Source organism: Moschus berezovskii, chromosome 23 (genome assembly GCF_049115385.1).
Source record: "Moschus berezovskii isolate FMDL1 chromosome 23, NW_MosBer_1.0, whole genome shotgun sequence".
Taxonomy (NCBI): Eukaryota; Metazoa; Chordata; class Mammalia; order Artiodactyla; family Moschidae; genus Moschus; species Moschus berezovskii.
This window is the reverse complement of record NC_142482.1, coordinates 44,503,081-44,526,964: the sequence shown is the minus strand read 5'-3', so window position 1 is coordinate 44,526,964 and position 23,884 is coordinate 44,503,081. Positions and strand designations below refer to the sequence as shown.

Sequence of the window (23,884 nt, the reverse complement as noted above, 5' to 3'; positions counted from 1 at the left end):
TCATGTTAGGAAAAGATACAGTTTATCTCTTTTTCATAGCCTTCTACTTGTAGTTTAAACCCCTGGAGCAAGTACTCAAGACATTGACACATGGCTGGCAGTCCTTCCCTCATTTACTGGTTAACGTGTCGTTTTTACCAGTGGTTTTTCTTTTAAACCCACACAACTAAAATTATGAATTTTTTCTGCTTTTATTTAGATGGCCTCTTTACCTAAGAAGACACTGCAGGCTGACAGAAGGCTGGAAATGAAACACAGCTTCAGGCCAGATGGACTTGGATCAAGCAGGGGTGTCCTAACAAATCGTTAGGAGTAACCCAGTCGAAACTGAACTGTTTTTTTATGGTAATCACAGGGAAATTCTATTATCTTTTTATTATTTTATGGAGTCAGAGACTTGAAAGAAAATCACACTTAAATTATGTCTGATGATAAAAATATTATGGCAGTCACAGTACTAGAATTTAATTGTATTTTCGTGCTTGCTTTGTAAAAGGCCAAAATTCTATTTCCTGCAAACTTCAAAGGCTGTTTTTATAGATGTAAGACATGGAGAGATTAACTTAATCCAGGATTAGATTGTGGTATTGATTTTATTTAATTTATATATGTTAACAAAACTGCAAACTCATGCCAAATGAAGCTTGGAAACTTGCCAAACCCGTAGTTGTGAGATTAGGTAACCACAGTTCTCACTGTAAGGAATCATGTTCTTGTAAATTTCCTGACTCTCAGGTGACTAAAAAGCTAGCATAATATATATTAACCTTTAAGCAAACTTTATGTCAGCCTTTGACATAACTGTATTTTCTTATATTTGCGCCCCCGCCCCCTGCCTTTTTTTTTTTGACCATGCAGGCTCTTAGTTCCGTGACCAGGGGAAACTGGTTCCCATGGGAACATAGTTCCCATGCTCCCTGCAGTAGAAGTGTGGTATTTCAACCTCTTAACTGCCAAGGAAGTCTCTGCCCCTATTTTTTATATAAGGAATACAAAAAGGAAATGAGACATTAATATCAGCTTTGTATAGGTGTAGATTCCAACTATTCAGAATTTTACTTCCTCAACCTATGAAACTATTTTTCTTTGCATGACTGTAATTAAAGCCTTTGGAAATAGTTGAAAGTATTTCCATTCTGTTACTGTTTTATAGCTGTTTTGATCATTCCTTGGTTTTTAGGACAGACATGTCACACCAAAAAGGAAAATGTGTAGCAAGATTAACTAGGCTACACATTTTTCATCTGTTTGGCTACACCCGAGAGGCTGACTGATGGACTTCCAAAACAAGAGGGTAGATAAATTTTAAAATTGTGTTACCTTTTTGTTTGCACAGAGTTGAGTTTAAAACAAATGGCTAATATCTCTATGCCTCAAGCGCCTATGCTACCTGATATCTTCTACGTTTTTTTATTTTCTGGAGGTTAAAAAGTTACACAGTAGAACATTACAGTTATATTTGTCTCCAAAAGTAACATACATAGACAATTCTAGAGTCCTGAGCAGCTCTTGTGCTACAAAATTAGTAAATAGGGTCCATTTACCATGTGGGTAAAAATGAATTAAAATGCTCTTTCCAGTTGCCGATCTGAAAGAGAACAAATGAAGTTTCCCATTTCCATGTGTGGTTATGAAAGGACATTAGAACAGCATGAAAAATTCTGGGCTTGTATTGGAGCACGCTTTATGGTGTGGCTGTGGAATGTAAACACCGTCATGTATCTGTTAGATTTCTAAGATAAAGTATCTTTGACAATATTCAGATTTCACAGGGCACTCTTCTTTGATATACCTCAGAGCACTATGCTGTTTTTGATCTTCAGGTTATCACTGTAAAATAGGTAATATTAATAAATATTACTTAACTGTGATGAAAACTCGAAAGTCCTAGAGGCAAAATGTGATTTGGTTTAAGTTCAGGTACGGGATAGAATTTTGGTCTTTTTTTCTTTCTGATGTTACTTAGTTTGAGGGCTTAGCTAAAATAATTTTGAGTCAGTGTCTCATCAGTAAAAGGGGAAATAAATGCAACTACCTCATAAGTCTGATAAAGGGTAGGTACTAATGGTTTATAAAGTTCTTGAACATGGTTCAATCAAGTTAATTTCTAGATGTCAGCTGCCTCTGCTTTGGTAATAGCTCTTTAATGTAAGAAGCGTCCTTCTATCAAATAATAAAAGAGTCTATGCCAAAAAGAAAAAAGTTCAGTTTTAAATATTGAATTTAAATAGAGTATATAAATTATTTGTAAATAAGGTGAAAGAATACCAAATATTCAGTTGTGAGTAAGCAGGCAATCGTATCCTTTTTAACATGTACAGGGAATGATATTCTTAATATGTTGTCATTGTAAGACCTCTGAGAAAGTGTAGCAAACACAGGTGTCATTTTAAGATACTATTAATACTTGCTTTACTCTTGATAGACTGATAACCACTAAATTATCCTTAAAAAGCTGTATATTTTGGTGAGTTATTCCAAGATTTGTACACAGCTTTATGTTTTGGAAAATTAATATTAAATATTAAACTCACTTTAAATTCAGGATTTATTGTCATTACTTTAGTAATAGTTATATAGTTGGAGCATGGAATAGGGAATTCAGAGACCTGAGTTTATTCCCAAACTCACTTCAAATCTCTGTAGGTCTGTGATACAAAGGCATTAATCAGTTCCAGTCTTGAAACCTGTAAGACAGTCTTGGCATATACAGGTAATAGACAAAAATTGCAAATATGTAAATGTGTTCTGATATCATAAAGGTAATTTTGAATTAAATTGTTGTATAAGTTCAGATTTGTGTTCCTGAAAGATTTAAACCCTATAAAGTATTTTTATTAAGTATGTCAGGTGTTGGAGAAGACTCTTGAGCATCCCTTGGACTGCAAGGAGATCCAACCAGTCCATCCTAAAGGAGATCAATCCTGGGTATTCATTGGAAGGACTGATGCTGAAGCTGAAACTCCAGAAGAGTTGACTCATTTGAAAAGACCCTAACGCTGGGAGAGATTGAGGGCAGGAGGAGAAGGGGACGACAGAGGATGAGATGGTTGGATGGCATCACCGACTCAATGGACATGAGTTTGAGTAAACTCCAGGAGTTGGTGATGGACAGGGAGGCCTGGCGTGCTGCAGTCCATGGGGTCACAATGAGTCCGACACGACTAAGCAACTGAACTGAAGTCAGAACCAGTGCTTAGAATTACACTTAATTTAGTGTAGAATGAAAACTTAATCCACATGTTAAGATAATACATTAGTCTGTTGGATATTAGATTTTTTTTCTGTATGCCAGGTTTTTACATATTTTCCATATATGCAGTAGGATATAATTTATATAATTTCTTGATATGGGTTAGCATGGTTAAATATCCTGTATAAAGATCTGCTTCTAACTTAGTAAATTTTAACCATCTCCTCTTGCTGGTTGCTGTTATGTTCAGGCAGTAAGAAAAATATAACTCCTCAGGTTAAGAAATATCATGTTTAAACACTGGCCCGATCCTTTAGTAAAGCATAACACTTTGTTCAGCAGCGGCCCGATGAAGGTGCACATCCTCCTAAATGAAGAGACGCGGTACTGAGAGCATGCTTTTACTGAAATGCAGCGTCATCAGCTTGGTCTTCACTCAGAATAAGGGAATACGAGTAAGGCGTTTCTGGTCCCCTAAAAATAAATTTTAATAAAAACAATTCTTCAAAGAGGTAGAGCAGCCAATAGTTGTTAGCCGAATAGCAAATGGGGTTTCTGTGTGCTCTGTGCTGTGCCACAGGGAACCATGCAACTAGTGTACTTCTTTCAGAAAGATGCGATGGTCCTGGGAGTGAGCCAGAGGTCCTGTCTGGGTTATGAGCCTGTTCATGCTGTTCTGTAGACACACTCACTATATACTCACAGTTGTAATTCTGCTGGGTTTTCCTGTGATTTCTAATTCAACTTGACTGTTCAGCTGAAACCCTGTGTCCTTTGACCAATCTCTTTACTGCTCCAAGAGAAGCTAAGAGAAGGGCTCTCTTCATTTTTATTTTTTCCTGGTTTTAGTATCGTTTCACGAGTGTCAGAAGAAAAGAGGTTCTACCCTGATAGAGAAGCAATTAGTTACAGTTTACGGGTAACAGTGCCTGCAGATTTTCAGTGAAGCTGCAATCCTGCGGTCCATTCCTTTCCCTTAAACATGCCACCCTCCAGGCCTGGCAGATGAGACCTGCTCCACTGAGCCCAGCCCAGGAAGTAGGGAGGCCAAGCCTGCCTCACTCCTCTTGGTCCCACACAGTCACCTTCAGCTCAAGACAGATCTCTCTGTTCTGGTTCTGTTGGTGAGGCTTGTGGCAGCCTCCCGCTGCCTGAGATGACTTCAGGTTAGCAGAAGATCGCTAGGTGCATCAGCTGTTAGAACAGTCATTCTCCAGAAGTATCAGAGGGCACAGTCAGGCGATATTTTACTTTTTATATTTGTCCTTCACTATATGAAACACTGAAAATACAATAGTCCTCATAAGAAAGGACCACATCATTTACAACGTGATTTGGGAGTTGTGAGGTTATGCCTCACCCCCTCCATACTTTTCTCCTCGTTCTCTCATGCTTTTTCTCCTGTGTACTATGCTTTCTGTGTCACTTTGATTCGACTGGGTCACCAGTTTTAAGAGGACATTTTTAGCAAGAATTGTGCTACAGAGCTTTTCCTAAGATAACTAGAGACAGGCCTTTCCAGGCATCAGAAAGACACAGATGGTCAAGTGGAAGAGGAAACGGGTTTGCAGCAGGTCTGAGCACAGGAAGCCAGTTAGGAATTAAGTTCAGGTGCACAGGAAATAAGTTTTGCAAAGGGACATGAATAACCAGAGCATCCACTGTTTCACATACTATGGATGTTGTCACCACTTAACTGTGTCCTGTTGGCAGCCAGGAGCCCCCACCTGTCGTAAGGTCTACCAAGGCTCCCCTGGATACGCCACTTTGTCCCCCAGAACGCTCACCCGGAAGATGACTCAGCATGAGAGAGGGGGACAGGTGAGGAAAATGGAGTGAAACCTTTAATCTTGTCCGAGGCTATAGATATGAAGCACCCCAGAGAGTCGGGCTCCCAGAGAACTCCTTCCAGCAGCAATGACAACTTGATTCTGCAGGAGACACAAAACAGGATTCATTCACAACCTGTGTCACGTTCCTGCTGTAGTCCAGGCATCATGTTATGCTCTGAGCTGGAAAGGTAAAGCTAGACATTGGCCAGACACAAGGGCTTGAGCTTAAATGCCTTTTTCCCTTGGTTTAAATACCCTCTTTCTCATCTCTGGGTTCAGAAAACCACGGCTGAGGAAGTTCCCGCTAGTTCCTTCTCTGGCACACAAGGGAAAAGTGCATCTGTGTGCGTTTATTCAGCATCCCAGCTGTGGTGCAGAGTAGGCGGCATATCTGGAGTAATCTGGCTTTGTCCGTGTGTTCACACCACCTCCTCTGCCCCTGCTGCTTTCAAAGTTGTCTTCAAAGCTTATACAAGTTTTTAAACATTTTTGGAAGTGGATTTTAGTTTTGAAACTACCGTGGCTGATAGGTGAGGTGTGGCTGATCAGACTGACTGATGGGTAGAGCAGGGTGTGATCATACAGTGACCAAACCTGTGAAGTTTTTCACTGACTTAATTTTGAAACCTCCCACTGGAATCCAGATGTGTCAGGTACTATGCGTCACCCTTTGCTTGTATCTTTTTAAATACCACAGTGTCAATTAAAAGGGAAAAAAAAGCTGTAAACTCATACTTGTGGAATTGCTCATTTACTAGATACATCTGTAGTTTGGCCACAAGCTGTCTCCTGTTTTCCTGGTTAAACCATCTTCATTCCTAAAATCAAGTCTTCCCCTGCTCTTGCTCTCTGCCCAGTCAGCCTACTCTGATTTCCAGTTCCACTCCGGCCCCAGGGGCGCTGCAAGGCCTTCCCCGACTCCCCGAGCCAATTCCCACTGATCTCTGACTGCCGTTGGATTTGGGTCGTCGTAAATGGGCCTGGATGGCCTCCTGGGCATGTTTCATTTTTCCACTTAGATGCTGAGCACCTGGGGGGCAGGGTCCATGCCTCAGGTTTCTTTGTCTACAACACTGTTCACCAGGGCAGGCAGGCTGGCTGAAGGCAGCCCCACAGGAGGGTTCAGAGACACCGTGGCAGAGGTAAGTGGTCCTAATTCTAGTTGGTTACTTAATGCTCACACAGAGGAAGGAAGTTAGGAGTCTTCAAAATCATAACTTTTACTCATGTCTCCGTAAGAGGCCACCCACTCTCATCATCCTCAGATTGTGTCCATTTTTAAAACATAACCTTCAATTTATCTTCACACTCTAAAAGTTCTTCAGGGCCCCCAGCCTCAGGTATGTGTTGGGAAAGTGGAGTAATTTTAATATTGACTCGTGAACTGTAATTAGGAAGATGAATTTGCAGTGTTAGAAAGGAATCAAATTACTTTTAGATGATCTACACTACCCCTTCAGTTGGTAGGAACAATGGTTCATCATTTGTATACGGTTCATGGGTTATTAGTAACATCTGATTCTTGGAAAGTGAATAAAATTTAAAATGCAAACCAAATTTATGATATTCTTATGATCATATCTTTTGAGAAGCCCCCCATAAGCTTTTTTTTGTTGTGGTTAAGCTTGCCTTGAGTTAAAGGGCTACTTGAACTGTTGGCCAGTAGAGGGCAGTTTCACCACAGTGCTTCCAAGTCCAAGCCAGGGCCACAACTGCCAAGCCCCGCAGACCTGGTTCTATACTCAAAAATCCATGACGGCTTCTGTAGCTTTTCATACTACAGTTCACACTTACAGTTAGCATTTATTACTATACTTGTTTGCCTTTTAACTTCCCACGTGTTAAATAAATCTTAATTTTCCTCAAGAGCAGAGACTTGGTCTCTTTCTCTCTTGTGGCCTAGCACAGATCTGTACAATGTCATATCCTTAAATAGATGAGTGAAATCAGTGGTTTAGCTGTATGTTTTAAGATAAAATCCTTTAAATCTGTCGTGGCTATTAAAATTCAAAATGTGCATACCCTTTGACCTAGTAGTCTTCCAGGAATCTAGCCAGCAGAGATATTTGCACAATTACTCTAAAGTCATACAAAAAGAAACAAATATATAACAAATATATTGTTAGTATATATTTGGTTCATTCCTGAAGAACCAAAATATATTAACAATGCTTAGCCAATGTGGCGAGAGTTGGCAGACTTGTACAGTGAAGGACCAGGATAATATTTTAGGCTTTGTGGGACATCAGTCAGCTGCACTTGTGGTAGAGTAGCAGAGGTAACTACAGTCCATGGGGTCGCAAAGAGTCGGACATGACTGAGCAACTGAACAAGCAGAAGAGGAAGAGAAAAGAATGACCGTGGCTATCTATCTTCCAGTAAAGCTTATTAGAGACACTGCAGTTTGAGTTCTTATAAATATCTTGTGTCACAAAATATTCTTTTTTGCCAATCATTTAAACATGTCAATCATTTTTAGTTTGTGGATTACACAGAAACAGGCAGCCAGCTAGAGTTGACCACCAGGCTGTAATTTGCCAACCCCTGTTGCAGAGGATGAAATTGGAGGGGCAGTGAGGAGAACCTTTCACCAAAAAATGGTGGGATTGTGTGTTTTCTTTTTTGTGAGTCCCTGTTTTTCAAACAAAGTCTAAAATACATGCAAAATGAGATCACTCCCAAGTCCCAGCCTTAGAACAAATGTAAACACCAAAGCTGTACAGTCTTGGCACTTACCTTTTTCTTCGACCTCACAGAGATCACAGAGCTCCCAAACCTTGAACCTGCCTGTGAAACACACTGTTACTGGCCTTGGAAAACATACCATATGATTTTATCAACTTATAATAAGGGGAAGGGCATTTATTTTTTAGAAGATACTTACTTCAGGAGAAATCAGTACATATTGGGCCTGAAAGAGAGTGATAAGAAAGGGAGACTGTTAATGCTATTGCTGTTCACAGATTTTTTCTTTCAGTTCAGTTGAGTCGCTCAGTCGTGTCCGACTTTTTGCGACCCCATGAATCACAGCACGCCAGGCCTCCCTGTCCATCACCAACTCCCGGAGTTCACTCAAACTCATGTCCATCGAGTTGGTGATGCCATCGAGCCATCTCATTCTCTGTCGTCCCCGTCTCCTCCCACCCCCAATCCCTCCCAGCATCAGACTCTTTTCCAGTGAGTCAACTCGTCGCATGAGGTGGCCAAAGTATTGGGGTTTCAGCTTTAGCATCAGTCCTTCCAATGAACACCCAGGATTGATCTCCTTTAGAATGGACTGGTTGGATCTCCTTGCAGTCCAAGGGACTCTCAAGAGTCTTCTCCAGCACCACAGTTCAAAAGCTTTAACCAATTTAAATTATCCTCACTCAAATTTCTACATCTTAGAGAAGCCCTTTGTCACCAGAAATTCTGCTTACAGGAATTTAGCTCAGAAAAATAGATGTATAAATATGTTTATGTGAATATTTATTACTTATAACAGCAAAAATGTGAAATAGACTAAGTGACTAACAGTAGTCACTTAAATGGTTTATCTACAGATAAACTGCTAGGTATCTGGTAGATATATTGTATAAGAATATAGAAAGCATAGAAGACTTATTACATTGATAGGTAAAACAAGATAAAGTTATAAAATTGTATACAAAATCATGTACAATAGGATCCTAGCCACTAATATACATACACAGACACAGTGTAATGGTTTAAGAGTGTGCTTCGGAATCAGCTCTTGGTTCAAGTCCCTGTTCTACCATTTCCTAGCAGTGTGACCTGTAAACAACTTCCTTCTCTGATCTTCAGTTTCTTTATAATGAACAGAATACCAAGTTAATAACTTCGATGTGAATTAGATTTTATATGTTTATATAAAGTGCTAGGCACAAAGTGCATATGCTAAGTCACTTCAATTCTGTCCAATTCTTTGCCACCTTCAGTCCTGCCCAATTCTTTGACTGTAGCCTGCCAGTCCATGGGATTCTCCAGGCAAGAATACTGGAGTGGGTTGCCATGCCCTCCTCCAGGGGTATCTTTCTGATCCAGGGATCAAACCCACGTCTCCTGCATTGGCAGGCAAATTCTTTACCACTAGCGCCACCTGGGAAGCCCAGGCACAGAGTAAATGCACAAAAATGGTAGTAATTAAATTCATAGAAAAAATACTAGCAGGATACAAATCAAAAGGTTACTGGACATCTCTGCAGAGTGGAATTCTAGGTAGATTTTCATTTTCTTTGTACTGCATTTTCTAATAGTTCTATAATAAACTCTTTTCCAATTTGAAAATTAAATTTTAAGTTTCACAGCCAAGTGTTTTAGATCCAGGGAACTTAAGCAGTGAAAGATGAAATAAAAAGAGCTGGAGTCTTCAAGACACTCCAACGGCCATGGCCTGTTTTCTGCTGTGCGCTCCTAAGCAAGAACCAGTATGACACCACATCCAGCTGAACTTCAGCTATGGGGGCAAACACTGCAGAACTGCAGGAAAGCAGGCAGCTTTCAAGCAAGTGATTGTGTTCTGACCTCAGGTATGGGTCAGGTTACCTGAGTCTGAGTAGAAACTAGGAGTTCTAGAGTGCACATAATTTACCAAGGCATCAGCAAGTAGCCGTCCTTTCGCAGTTTGGTGTGGAATTGTGTACAACACTTACCTTTTCTTCTGGACATGGAGTTACCCATGACTTGCATTTGCCTGTCACGTCACCCATGCTGATCTGTTTGCCATTATACACGTACACACGGCCGTCCTCTCCCCCCATCAGCCCCGCGGTTGCGTCTGTGATCCTCAGCGGGGCTGCTATGATGATTTCATCTGTGAACAATGAAAACCAGCAGAAGGAAGTGTCTTACTCCTTGCTGTCATCCTTTCCATTGTTCCACTGCTGGATCCTCACCCAGCCTCCCACTAATAATAATGCATTCTTCACTGGTCTACCCTGATTTCTTTCCAACGCAGTCAGAAGCTTTTGTTTTCTGTTTCATCATTCATCGATGTGGGTGGCTCTCATTTCACCATGCTCAAAACGTACAACTCACTCTTGTACATCCGGCTCTGGTCTTGTTCATTATGAGGCTAGGACAGGGGTGATCCTATCAGGGGGACCCATCTTCTTGGCCAGAGCCACCGTTCCTTTCCTACCTAAGCCATCATTATCCAAGTCACTCAAGTGCAGAACGCCACCAAATCGGGAGAAGCGGCGGTTTCCACTGAAGGTGCTGAGCAGAGAAGGCTGCGAGTCAGGTGTCAGTTCATACATCTGAGTGCTCCCACCTTGGTGCAGGGTCATGGTCAGGAATGATACCTTAGACACGACATCTGAAATAAACCACAGAACAGTAGCTGCCACCATCACAAGAATGAAGCAAGGACACAGACTTGCAGTGACACAGGCAAACTATGTCAGATTTGTGAATGCCAAGACTTTATATATGATCATTGTAAAAGGTGTGGAAAACACCCAAAAAAAGTATAGAGAAGAAAATGTATATAATGTACCTATTTGTTTCTGGAGAGTGACATATACTTACATATACATACATACACATTTTAATGGGGTTTTTTGCAGATTACAAAATTCCTTTTACTAAGTTTTGGTTTTATAATTAATACTATGATAAATGATATTTATGAAATACTATGATCCTTCCCCCATAGTATTTTCTGAGAACAGATTTTTAGAAGGGACCTGTCTAGCATTGGATTTGGGGAATGAGTATTGTTTTTAAGGCTCTTGCCATTTTGCCAAACCTCTTACTAGAGAAAGTACATCAGTTTACATTTCACCAGCAGTGTGTGAGTTCCCAGTCTCACCTCAACCTTGCCATCAAGTATTCTTTTTTCATACCACAAATACTTTCGTAGCTTTCAATGAGTACCATAAAATCCCCACTGAATATTTAAACAGTTGTGTGTCGTGGCCACAGTCAGACCCAGAGATCTGCTGAGCCAGAGGCTGGGGGGTGCAGAGTGAAGGGGACAGGCCTAACTCTAATTATTAGTTTATGTGAACTCGCTCTGCAAGTAGGTCAGATTTTTCACGTTTCACTCAATCTGTCCACAGAGTTGTGATTCCCCAACTCTACACTGAAACACTTCGGTGAACTCATGGGGATATTGCAGTTATCTTGAATTTTTGCCAGTAAGACAGTGACATCTGTCTGACGCCACATGACCCACCTGCTGGGGGAGGTCACAGTTTCAACACTAGATCCCTACAGTCCTTTCAATGATGTCATATCTTTGCAAAACTGGAGTTTTATCATTAACGGGGGTTGTTATGATAAAATTCAGGCACCACTGGAAAAGCAGTGTAGGTCAAAATGAGGATGATCCGATTCCAGGGTTTGGGAAGTGCACAGTGCCCCAAAGGAGCTGTTAGGAAAGAAACACACAGTGTTTAAACTGTTCAGTTGCACAGGGCCCCGTGCTGAGAAAGGCCCTGTGCTTGGCTTTAGGCCCTGTTACTGACCTGCAATTCTGGATAATTTAACAGGTTTTTATTTTCCGTGGGCCCCTCAAATTACATGGGCAAAATACAAGTAAAAAGAGGAACATCTGAACAAGGTTGGTGGATTATATCTACATTGATTACACGGTTGTCACACTGGTTATGGTTTGTACAGTGCCATTGGGGAAAACTGGATAAAATGTAACGTGACCTATTATTTCTTACAGCTGCAGGTGAATTTATACAACTATCTCAAAAAACATCATTTATATATCACATATATCATGATACATATATTAACCTTTCTGTTTTACATTTTATACAATATTTTATAATAGAGAAAATTACTAAGGTAGTAAAGGGGCCAAGACTAAGAAAATTTGGGATGCTCTAATTCACCGCACTCTGACACCAACAGTGGTGAGACAAAATTAGTAATGTGTGTTGGACGAGTTTAACTAGACTCTGTAACCAAGAGTTACACTACCTAGACTCTGTAACCAAACAAAAAACAAAAAAATATTGCAGAGTTAGGACATAGCTTTATAACAAGTTGCTGACTTAACTCATGCATTGAAAAATTTAACCATTCCTCTGCCCAATTCACTTCTGCTTATTATTCAAATACATTGTATGAAACAAAAATCTGAAAAATAATTTGACAGTATGTATTAAGAGCCTTAAGACTGGACCATCTGACAGTAAATGTTGGCATGAACATATGCAAAGAAAAAAGTGATACAGGTTTCAAAAATCATGTTTTAGAATACTTAATATGAGAACATGTTGAAGATACTATATTAGGTATGAAAATATACTTCCTTATATTTTCCCAAATTTCTACAATAAGCATAATCCACTCTTATACTCTTGGAGAGAATCATGTTTTTGCTTGTTTGTTTTGTTTTTAACTTTCCCATAAAGTAATCAAAATAATGTTTTATTAACATAAACTCTCAGAGTGGACCTGTTCCCGGTGAACTGGTTTATAAAATTTGCTGTGTCTCCAAGCTCAGTGGGATAGGAGTTTTAAAAACACACCAAGTTACTTTCATGTGTGATTTTCAACAGATCTCTGAATGTGGATACCATAAGCTGTATTTTGCGGTGCAGGGAGTTTAAGTAACTTCCCCCAAGGTAACCCAGGTTGCTATTAATGAGAAAAATAAATATTCAAACTCAGGTCTGTCTGCCTCCAGATCTCATAACTTTCCCTCAATATGACATGGTCAAGGAGTAACACAGCCACTCATGAAAAAGTGGTTTCATGGCGGGTGGCCTACCTTGAGTCGGGGCCCCCACCAGCAGCACTTGGGTCCGGGTCCCGTTCACCGTCACGTGGCCACTAGACAGGGAGGTGCCCAGTTTCCCCATTGCCTGTGAAATGCAGTAAGTCACTACAGCACAGCTGAGAAACTTTCTCTGTGGTGTCCACTTCCCTGGGGAAGGAGGGGGCCACCATACCTTGTCTCCGGAAATGGTAAGCCAGCTCTGACGGTTTGGCGGGAAATAGCCGGACACCCGTCCACGGCTCTGTTTCTCATCACGAGTGCGGAACAAGTGGCCCCGACTGGAAGCAAGCACACTGGGTTTAGGTGCTGGGACACAGGGCACAGCGCCGGGTGGGCGCTCAGGTCCAAGGAAAGATGACCCACACCTTCCCCACGCACGGCGCCCCCTCCACTGCATGCTGTCAGTGTGGGGGGCTTTCAGAATGAACCCCGATATCAAGGCTCTCCAGGCTCAGAGGTTCACATTCTACTTCCCCACTGACAAAATAGGGGGATACCTGTTATGGGCTGGATTGTGTTCCCCAAAATTCGTATGTTCAAATCCTAACCACCAGTACCTCAGAAAGTGATAGCATTTGGAGACAGGGTCTTTGAAGAGGTAATTACGCTAAAATGAGGTCATCGCGGTGGGGCCCCGATCCAATATGACTAGTGTCCTCATAAGAAAAGGGAGAGACACCAGGGGATCGATGCACAGAAGGGAGGCGGCATGAGACACAGGGAGAAGGTGGTTGTAAGTGACAGAGAGGCGCCCTGGAAGATAGCAACCCTGCTGACACCTTGATCTCAGATCTCTAACCTCCAAAACTATGAGATCATCGATTCTTGCTGCTCAAGCCACCCAGACAAACCCTAGCAAACTAACACAGCTCTCTCTATCTCAAACTTCTAAAAAGGAACATTTACAACTTGACCCAGAGTCTTTGCTTTTCCTTGAAGGGTAGGAATTTCAGAGCCACTTCCTGTGAACCCCACATTCAGTGGGCTCCCAAGGCCTCAGGCACCCACCCCTTGTGTCACTGGTCCCTGCACCCCACATCAGGGCTCACCTACTGGTGTTCTTCCAGGTCGGGCTTCCAGCCAGGAGCAAAGTCCTGTTGTTGACAGCGACGCCGTGAAGGGAGTACCCCAGCCAGGCAAAGTCCTCCTCGCCTCTCACCATCCAGCTGGCCGCCTCCACATTCAGCTTTTCTGTACAAGACAAGCAGTGCCTTCTACTTTACGCGGAAAGATCACAGGTGTGGGAAGAGTGGCCCTTTGTGTAGGATAATGAGAAATGGGTTCATTGGGCTGTTTTTGCCACAACTCTTATGTGCCCCCACACCTGTCCCCAGCGGCCCAGCATCAGAAATGGGACTCACGCTTCATACGCATTTCCAGAGCTAGCCTCTGTGGAGTGGGGGGTGCTGTTTAAAAAGAGGACCTGTTGGGAATTTTCTTGGCAGTCCAGTGGTTAGGATGCTGTGTTCTCACTGCCAAGGATCTGGGTTCAATCCCTGGCTGAGGATTCCACAAACTGCGTGCACCCCCCACCCAAAATAAAGGCCTGTTGGACAGCTGGAGCATCACTGGGATGCTTGAGTGTTTTCACTCTTCCATTGAGACACTATGAAGGTAACTAATGCCCACCCCCCTGCTCCCGCTTTGGATCCAGGTCGACACACTGGATCCTTCTGTATATAGTCAGTAAATCTGTCCATATCACTTGCTGGAACATCTGGAAAAGTAAGAATGTTAGAGAATTCAGGTGAAACCACACACAACAAGGAAAATAGGAGCGAAATCCCTATGCAAGAGAAGGTACCACAGACTAGAGCAGTGGGGGTCTCCGCCCACCTCAACCCCACCCCAGCAAGCACTACCTCTGTCACTGTAACTGGAGTCAGAGTAAAATGCAGCTACAATTCCCTTCTGTTTCCCTCCACCTGGAGCAAAAGGGGAGCCAATCACCAGGTCCGGTTCACTATCTCCATTCACATCTGCTGCCAGGAGGGTCCAGCCCAAGTTACAGTAGGTCTCCTGAAGAGAAAACGGGAACCCAACCACCTTTAACTCAGCCTTGAGGCAATTAGGATGCAGTGAGCTCTCCTTTTCTGTACCTGGTGAAGGTGGTCAACATACCTGGCAAGAGATGGTGATGTTGGGGGAAGAAGATAGTTGTCCTTGTTTGGAACCGAAGTAGACGTACACTGCACCCTAGACAAGCACAAACCACAGCAGGATCATGAGACCTGGGAATCTTAAGTAAGAGGAAGACAAGATGACTGATGATGGAATAAATCACCATCAGAGCCCTGCAGGGTCAGGAGCTCAGTTACTGACTGAAGTCAGTGTCCAGTCCTGTGCATCAGCCTCTTCCATCAGATTATTAAGAGTCCCCAAAGCAGAAACTGTCATTTTCATCTTGGTCTCCCCCGCATCTTGCTCTAGGTCTGCCATCCATAATTATTCAACATATTTGCAGAATGAGCTACTCAACTGCCCACGACCCTTTCAAAGCCCAGCTCAGTTCCTGGCCCTTCCACGAAGCCCCACCACCACCCCAACCCAGCCCATTACTTCTCTCAACACCAGTACATCTTGTCAGTACCACTCACTTGCCTTGGGACCCAGGCCGTGCTGTTACTGTGTGATGAACCCGTTCCCATCCTACAACTTGCCTCTCTCTGTCCCTCCTCCTTCTAGAATCATTTCCTTTCCATGGTGAGCTGAGGACTGAGTACACAGTGATGGATAAGACCAACCTCTACCTTCCCCAAAAGCTGGCCAAGGGGCAACTGTGACACTGCAGTGTGAGGAGCTACAAAGGGGCAGTTCGTCCCCTGAACCAAGGTTTAGATCACACTCCCTCCAAGAAGTGATGTGTTACCCTCTACAGGGAAGTAAAAATGGAAAAGGGGTTTTCCAGATAGAAGGAACTGGGTGAGCGTGAGTCCTAACGTGAGGGCGCCCAATGGGTCTGGATGAAAATTGTTCCCACGACTCAAGAGTTGATGAGAGAGGGGAAGAGGTGAACCCAGTGGGAGAGGGTGATGAAAGGGCCTTTGACTCCACAGTCACTCACGATGCTCGGCTACAGTGTGGACTGCGGGGAGGAGAGCCCTGTGGGCCAGGACCCAGCATCTCTGCTCTCAGGGAGAAAAAGAGGGAATGTGCTGGGTTCCGTGCCTGAGAGGAGGGATCCAGAGACTCACCTCCCTGCCCCATGACAGGAAGCTGTGTATTAGCTGGAATTTCTGCCTCCCCTCACCATCTCTCAGCATCCCCGGGGGAGAAAAGGGGGGAAGGAGAATGTAGGACCTGGTGGAATTGGGGAATCCCACCCGTGAAGACAAACTGAAGCCAGGGAGGCAGGAACAGGATCTGCCAGGTAACCTGAGGTTACAACAAGGACCTGGAGGGCCGGGATCATCTCCCCACAAACACTGGCACCCCTTCTGCCTACTTCTCTCTGGAGGCTCCATGGGCACCAGCCTCCACCCCCACTATCCCTCCCTCCCCACCAGCCTCCTTACTGTGTATGTGAGCTTCTCGGAGCCCACCGAGGGGGCTCCCACCGCCAGGTCAGGCACGCCATCCATGTTAAAGTCCAGCACAGCCACAGCCGAGCCAAACCGACCTGAGGGCTGAAGAGACACACCAGTTACACCCCCTGGGCTGAACCACAGCCTTCCCAAGAGCACAGCTGACTCCCTGGGGACCCCATCGAGCACCCAAGACTGAGCAACAAGACTGTAGCCCACTTGTAACACATCCATGACCCTCCAGATGGCTAGCTCAGCCTAAGGATGTTTCTGGCACGTCTATCTGCCTCAAGGGGAAGATAAGGTGCCAGAGAGAAGAATGTAGGTCCAAAAGAGACACAGATGTAAAGAACAGACTGTTGGACTCTGTGGGAGAAGGCGAGGGTAGGATGATTTGAGAGAATAACATTGAAACATATATATTAACACATATGAAATAGTTCGCCAGTCCAGGTTCGATGCATGAGGCAGGGTGCTCAAGGCTGCTGCACTGGAATGACCCTGAGAGATGATGGGGAACACATGTATACCCATGGCTGATTCATGTGAACATATGACAAAACCACCACAATACTGTAATTAGCCTCCAATTAAAATTTAAAATAATTTTTTAAAAAGAATGTAGGTCCTTAAAAGTTCTAGGTTTTCACAAAATGGTCTTGTGTATCCTTGTTAAGGACTAGACTCCTCTTGGAAAGTACCCAAGATAATAATCACTTAACAGCAGCTAATGTCTGTCGAATACTCAAGATGTTCTAGAGCTGTACCGACCAGTGCAGTAGTCACTACATAAATGTGGCTGTAACATTTAAATTACTAAAGTAAATTTTTCAGTTTCACTGGCCACATCCAAATGTACAGAAACCAATATACTTAGTAGCTCCTATACTGAACAGCACAGCTTTAAAGCATCTCCCTCATTACCGGAGGGTCTATTGATTCTGCTATAGACACTATTCAAGCATTTTACATGGATTGCTGCTGCTGCTAAGTCGCTTCAGTCGTGTCCGACTCTGTGCGACCCCATAGATGGAAGCCCACCAGGCTCCCCCATCCCTGGGATTCTCCAGGCAAGAACACTGGAGTGGGGTGCCATTGCCTTCTCCATTACATGGATTATTAGCCCCTAATCTCATGGTTTACAGATGGAAAACTCAGCCCATTCAGGTACTGTTTTCTTCCAAGGTGGGTTTTCTAGATCTTCCATCTCCTGCTGTCTGGAATCAGCCTAGACCTAAAGGTAACTCATGAGGTTCCCCTATCCTTTCACAACTTATCTAACAATGAAGAGTCTTGCACAAATGATGCTTGCTACATCACACACACACCCCAGAACCCACATCCCTTATTTGTTGGTTAATCTCAGATGTGCGATGGCATCCGAGAACACAGGCCCTTTCTACCGGGTGCAGGGAGGCAGGGTGGGTACTTGATAAACGAGAAAGGATTGACTGGAGATACAAGCAAGCCAGGGCAGGTTGGGGACCCATAAGTATGGGCCCCTGCCAACTGAAAACAGGTTCATTTCATCAACACCAGCTCTACTAGCAAGCCCTTCTGCAGGGTAACTCATTCCAAGAAAAAGCACAGCATTCTAAAATAGGCAGAAACTTGATGGAATTCCAGCTGAGCTATTTCAAGTTCTAAAAGATGATGCTATTAAAATGCTGCACTCAATATGCCAGCAAATTTGGAAAACTCAGCGCAGGCCACAGGACTTTCCAGTTTTCATTCCAATCCCAAAGAAAGGCAATGCCAAAGAATGTTCAAACTACCACACAATTGCACTCATCTAACACACTAGCAAAATAATGCTCAAATTCTCCAAGCAAGGCTTCAATAGTACATGAACTGTGAACTTCCAGATGTTCAAGCTGGGTTTAGCAAAGGCAGAGGAACCAGAGATCAAATTGCCAACATCACTGGATCATAGAAAAAGCAAGACAGTTCCATAAATACATTTACTTCTGCTTTATTGACAGAAAAAAAGCCAAAGCCTTTGACTGTGTGGATCACAACAAACTGGAAAATTCTTAGAGATGGGAACACCAGACCACCTTACCTGCCTCCTGAGAAATCTGTTTGCAGGTCAAAAAGCAACAGGTAGAACTGGACATGGAACAACAGACTGGTTCCAAATCGGGAAAGGAGTACGTCAAGGCTGTATATTGTCACCCTGATTATTTAACTTATATGCAGAGTACATCATGTGAAATGCTGGGCTGGATGAAGCACAAGCTGGAATCAAGATTGCCAGGAGAAATATCAGTAATTTCAGATATGCAGATGACACCACCCTTACGGCAGAGAAGAACTAAAAAGCCTCTTGATGAAAGTGAAAGAGGAGAGTGAAAAAGTTGGCTTAAAACTCAACATTCAAAAAATGAAGATCATGGCATCTGGTCCCATCACTTCCTGGCAAATAGATGGGGGAAAAAATGGAAACAATGACAGACTTTATTTTCTTGGGCTCCAAAATCACTGCACATGGTGACTGCAGCCATAAAATTAAAACACTCTTGCTCCTTGGAAGAAAAGCTATGACCAACCTAGACAGCATATTAAAAAGCAGAGACATTACTTTGCTGACAAAGGTCCATTTAGTCAAAGCTATGGTTTTTCCAGTAGTCATGTATGGGTGTGAGAGCTGGACCATAAAGAAAGCTGAGCGCCAAAAATCTGATGCTTTTGAACTGTGGTGTTGGGGAAGATGCTTGAATGTCCCTTGGACTGCAAGGTGATCAAACCAGTCAATCCTAAAGGAAATCAACCCTGAATATTCATTGGAAGGACTGATGCTGAAATTGAAACTCCAATACTTTGGCCACCTGATGCAAAAAACAGACTTATTGCGGAAGACCCTGATGCTGGGAAAGATTGAAGACAGGAGGAGAAGGGGACAACAGAGGATGAGATTAGTTGGATGGCATCACTAACTCAATGGACATGAGTTGGAGCGAGCTCCAGGAGTTGGTAATGGACAGGGAGGCCTGGTGTGTTGTAGTCCATTGAGTCACAAAGAGTCGGATACGACTGAGCAACTGAACTGAATTTGAGCTATCTATCCTAGTCTTCCATTTTATAGATAAGGACCAGAAAGGTTAACTGCAGACCAAGAATGATGGCTACAAGATTCCCATCCCTAGTGCACACCGTAATGTGGCATCTTCCCCATTACTTAAGGACACTGGAAGACAAAGGCATGGAGTTACTTCCTTCCTCACCCCAAGGATCTTGGATGGAGTTTCCCATCCACAGGAAGCCGCTGCCTCTCTTACTCCTTGTCTGCAGGAGCCCAAAGAATTATATTTTACACCACAGTCTGACTGGGGAATGGCTTGGTGAAGAAGAACGAAGTAAAAGGAATGGGTTAATTTATTTTGGAACTTTTTCATGTGGTGTCAGAAGGGCCCAGAAAATGCTGTCCCTGTCCCTCTGGGACTGTGTGATCACATACTCTGCCATCAACTTAGTAACACCTCTTGGACTCAGGGGCTCCTTCCATCAGAGCTTAAAGTGAAAGTGAAGTCGCTCAGTCCTGTCCAACTCTTTGCAACCCCATGGACTGTAGCCCGCCAGGCTCTTCCATGCATGGGATTTTTCAGGCAAGAATACTGGAGTGGGTTGCTGTTTCCTTCTCCAGGGGATCTTCTCGACCCAGGGATCGAACCTGGGTCTCCAACACTGCAGGCAGACTCTTTACCATCTGAGCCACCAGGGAAGACCTATCAGAGCTTAAATTAGATTATAAACCACCAGACTTTTCATTATTTAAAGTTTGTTCAGGAGCACCATTCTATTTTTTCACAGCATTAACTCCACAATGAAAGGTTTAAGTAAAAATCTGACCCCCAACTCCCCTGAGGCTTGATATTTGGAGTGTGCAGTGCCACCAAAGCCCCCACACTCCTCTGTGGTGGGTAACAGGGCTCAATCGGCCCTTCCTTACCTATCCCTCACGTAAGGACGAATACCAATGACGTCCAGGAGGAAAACCCTCCAGGACTCTTGTGCTTCCGAGAGGAACTCATGCTGCCTTCATGTGGAACATCTGTCCAGTCACTGTGAGATTTTTCTGGTAATGAATAACCACTTAAAACAAAGGAATAAAATGTGACCAAAGTCTGGAGTCTAATTAATAGTAATCTGCCAGTGTTGGTCTCTTAATTTTGACAAGAATGCCATAAGTATGTAAGATGTTAACGCAAGGGAAACTGGGTCAAGGGTACATGGGAACTCTCTGGACTGTCTTTACAACTTTTCTGTGAATCTAAAATTCTTCCAAGAGGACTTCCCTGGTGGTCCAGTGGTTAAGAATCCACCTGCCAATACAGGAGACACGGGTTCAATTTCTGCTCCGAGAAGATTCCACGTGAAGCAACTAAGCCCCAGTGCTACAACTACTGAAGCTCGTGCCCCCTAGAGTCCGTGCTCTCCAACAAGAGATGCAGGCATGTGTCTGACTCTGCAATTGCATGGATTATAGCCCATAAGACTCCACTGTCTACGGAATTTTCCAGGCAAGAATACTGCAGTGGGTTGCCATTTCCTTTTTCAGGAGATCTTCCCAACCCAGGGATCGAACCCACGTCTCCTGCAATGGCAGGGAGATTCCTTACCACTGAGCCACCTGGGAAGCCCTACAATGAGAAGTCCACACACCTCAACTAGAGAGTAGACCCCACTCACTGCAACTAGAGAAAGCGCATCCACAGCAATGAAGATCCAGCACAGCCAAAAATAAATTTTTTAAAAAATTTTTAAATAAAATTCTTACAAGATAAAAAAAATTTATATTTAAAAAAACACCCCAACAGAACAAAACAAGGTTTTGTTTTATCATATTATAAAGACATCACATCCTGATTGGTCATTCAAAGGCACTCGATAGTATGGGTGTTTCGGAAGGTATCACGGACAAACCACTAAAATATAAAGAGACAATGAGACCAATGAAGTGAACGTGCTTTTCAAAATAAAAGTCACTACACAGATGCAGGCCCCTGGCTGTTTGTTACTATCATCGTTCTCGCCACTGGACATTTATCCTGGAGGGTGTGCCAGGAAAGGCAGGCAGTGGCTTATCAACTTTGAAAGGGAAAATGTGAGATGCGGCCTCACCTGGAAACCCTCCAGGATCCCGTGGGCCTCCTTGTCCAGGTCCAGGTCGACGGGGGGCAAGCCCAGGTCATTGCCATAGACGAGGTACACGCGCCCCACGTGAATGCGGCCTGGGTGACTGTAGCCAGGGGCCCCCACCACCAGGTCACCATATCCATCCTGGTTGAGATCAGCCGAAGTCATCGCCCTGTAAGAAGAAGAAGGAACCCACTGCAGTGCCCACTGAGAGCTCTGGGCAGAACTGTCTCCTGTCCCTTTCTAGATTCTAGAATTTAACTTCTTCTCATTGGTTTTTCCACCCGAAAATATTCAGAGGTTATATTCACCTCTGAGGTTATATTGTTTGTGGGATTCAGTCTTGTTCGGAGGAAAAAAACAAAGCCGAAATTGGACAAATCAAGACCTCTGAGCATTTCTGGACCATAGAATCTGAAAACACAAAAAGCACCCTCACAAAGCTTCTTGTTCTACATGCAAAACCCAGAGCAGACAAAGCACAATTCTGGGCTCCATCTGAGAACAGAGAGGAAATTCACCTTGAGCCAATGGCACAGATTGTTTTACAATTGGCTCGATTCATCTCAGTTTGTCACCTGATCAAAGACAAGCTTGTGGTAAGTAGACCATTTTATTTCTACCATATTGGAAAAAATCAAAGAGATTTAGTGGATGTTTCTAAATAAGAGTCTATGACCTGCCAGTTAAAGAGAGGGACAAACTGAGTCAATTGTTCAAATGTCTCGTTTGGGGCTGGAATGGCCAAGTCATTTATTTATTTTGGCTCTGATGGCCACATAAAGAATAAATAGCAGGGACGGCTCTGGTGGTTCAGTGTTTAGGAATCCACCTGTCAATGCAGGGGACATGAGTTCGATTCCTGGTCCCAGAAGACTCCATATGCTGCAGGGCAACTAAGCCAGTGCGCCACAGCTACTAAGCCTGCGTGCTGCAACTACTAAAGCTCCAGTGCCTAGAGCCTCTGCTCTGCAACAAGAGAAGCCACCATAACGAGAAGTCCGCACACCACAACAAACAGCAGCCCCCACTTGCCGCAACTAGAGAAAGCTTATGAAGACCTAGAGCAGTCAAAAATAATTTTTTAAAAAATAAGAAACAGTAGAACAGAGGAAAAAGAGAAGAGCAGTTTCTAACGGGTGTGATGCCTCATGGATGGGGTCAGTCACACACCATGGAGACACTGCTGGTCTGTATTCCCAAGGTGGGACCCTGGCCAGTAATGGCCCCCAAGAAGAAGCTCTGTGCTGCACCCCTCTCCGTGTGGCAAGAAGCCCAGCAGAAGGCCCTCATTTGGATTTTCAGGAAGGCGGCCAAGAAGAGCCATTCATTATTCACACATGAACAGCCAGTTAAGACAGCACTCACCCCTCATTCCTTGTGCTGGAGCTGAACACATTAGCAGCCTGAAGAGAAGGGGCTGTTGGTTTATTGTTCCAAGGAAACTGCAATGTTATTTGCAGTTTAAAAGTGTGATTTTAAAAAAGATATTTTATAAAAACCTCCAAAAAAAATAGTCACTTTTACATCCTTGGGCTTTTTGGTTGTGAAACAGAGTCCCTCTAAAACAAAGCTCCCTTATCAAGTTTATGATTAATCTCTCGATCCAAACCTTTATTCCCTTTCTTGTGCCCTCTGACCTCAATCCTGTGCTAACTGAACACTAATCAACCGGAGTAAGATGAGTAAAACTACTATTGTCCATAACACTGTTAATGTACTGTAACTGATGTTGCAGATGTCATCATTAACGTACAAACACAGCTTGTTTCTTCAGGGCGGGATAAGCTAACAGACCCCCAAACCATGGACCACCTGGCCAGAGAAGCAAACCAGAAACATCCCAACCCCTGAAATTATGATTAAGAAATGTCAGAGGATGTTGATCCCAGTTTCCTTGGACTTCCCCTTTAAAACATTCTAACTCAAAGACCAAATTGGAGTGAACCTGAGGCTTATCCCCATCTCCCTTGCTTGGGGCCCTGCAGTAAATGCTGTTCTTTCCTTCACTACAACCTGGTGTCAGTACACTGACTTTGCTGTGCAGCAAGTGATGGAAACCTGAGTTGAGTTTGGTAACAGTTGTTTTAAAATCAGAGGAATCTCTAAAATTCTCTTTATTAAATTATTGTGGTATCCCAAGCTTTTACCTTATGAAGTTATAATAGTCCTGTCAGTATAATAGCCACCTACTTTTATCCTTTTAATGTCATTAGATGCCAAAAAATGTGTAATAATCTATCTCCAAAAAACAATGAAGTTTTAAAAATATTCTTTAAAGTAATAGTTTATTGCTGTGGTTATTTAATAAAGTCAAAGTTCCTTATATTAAACATATTTTTTGGTCAGAATGGCTATCATCAAAAAGTCTACAAACAATAAATGCTGGAGAGAGTGTGGAGAAAAGGGAACCCTCTTACACTGTTGGTGGGAATGTAAATTGATACAGCCACTATGG

The 23,884-nt window shown here is 43.3% G+C and overlaps 2 protein-coding genes across 4 annotated transcripts in view; one reads left to right on the top strand and one right to left on the bottom strand.

Annotated features, from left to right (window-relative positions):
- The window catches only part of MRS2 (magnesium transporter MRS2), a 36,797-nt gene extending 33,835 nt beyond the window's left edge, over positions 1-2,962 (top strand). The window contains exon 11 of the mRNA XM_055406187.2: positions 200-2,962. Coding sequence (XP_055262162.2) covers positions 200-310 — 111 coding nt within the window. The 3' untranslated portion in view covers positions 311-2,962. The remainder of the gene's footprint in view (positions 1-199) is intronic.
- A 2,057-nt stretch (positions 2,963-5,019) lies between these two features.
- Positions 5,020-23,884, bottom strand: part of GPLD1 (glycosylphosphatidylinositol specific phospholipase D1) — a 51,507-nt gene continuing 32,642 nt past the window's right edge. For 2 of the 3 annotated variants that reach the window (XM_055406183.2, XM_055406184.2), the window contains exons 15-26: positions 21,412-21,598; positions 16,282-16,392; positions 14,888-14,962; positions 14,629-14,785; positions 13,816-13,957; positions 12,939-13,044; positions 12,758-12,851; positions 10,166-10,342; positions 9,678-9,838; positions 7,910-7,936; positions 7,762-7,812; positions 5,020-5,124 (exon numbers count right to left, since the gene is read on the bottom strand). In XM_055406183.2, coding sequence (XP_055262158.2) covers positions 5,038-5,124; positions 7,762-7,812; positions 7,910-7,936; positions 9,678-9,838; positions 10,166-10,342; positions 12,758-12,851; positions 12,939-13,044; positions 13,816-13,957; positions 14,629-14,785; positions 14,888-14,962; positions 16,282-16,392; positions 21,412-21,598 — 1,375 coding nt within the window. In that variant the 3' untranslated portion in view covers positions 5,020-5,037. The remainder of the gene's footprint in view (positions 5,125-7,761; positions 7,813-7,909; positions 7,937-9,677; positions 9,839-10,165; positions 10,343-12,757; positions 12,852-12,938; positions 13,045-13,815; positions 13,958-14,628; positions 14,786-14,887; positions 14,963-16,281; positions 16,393-21,411; positions 21,599-23,884) is intronic. The other variant, XM_088831510.1, reaches the window with a different exon arrangement.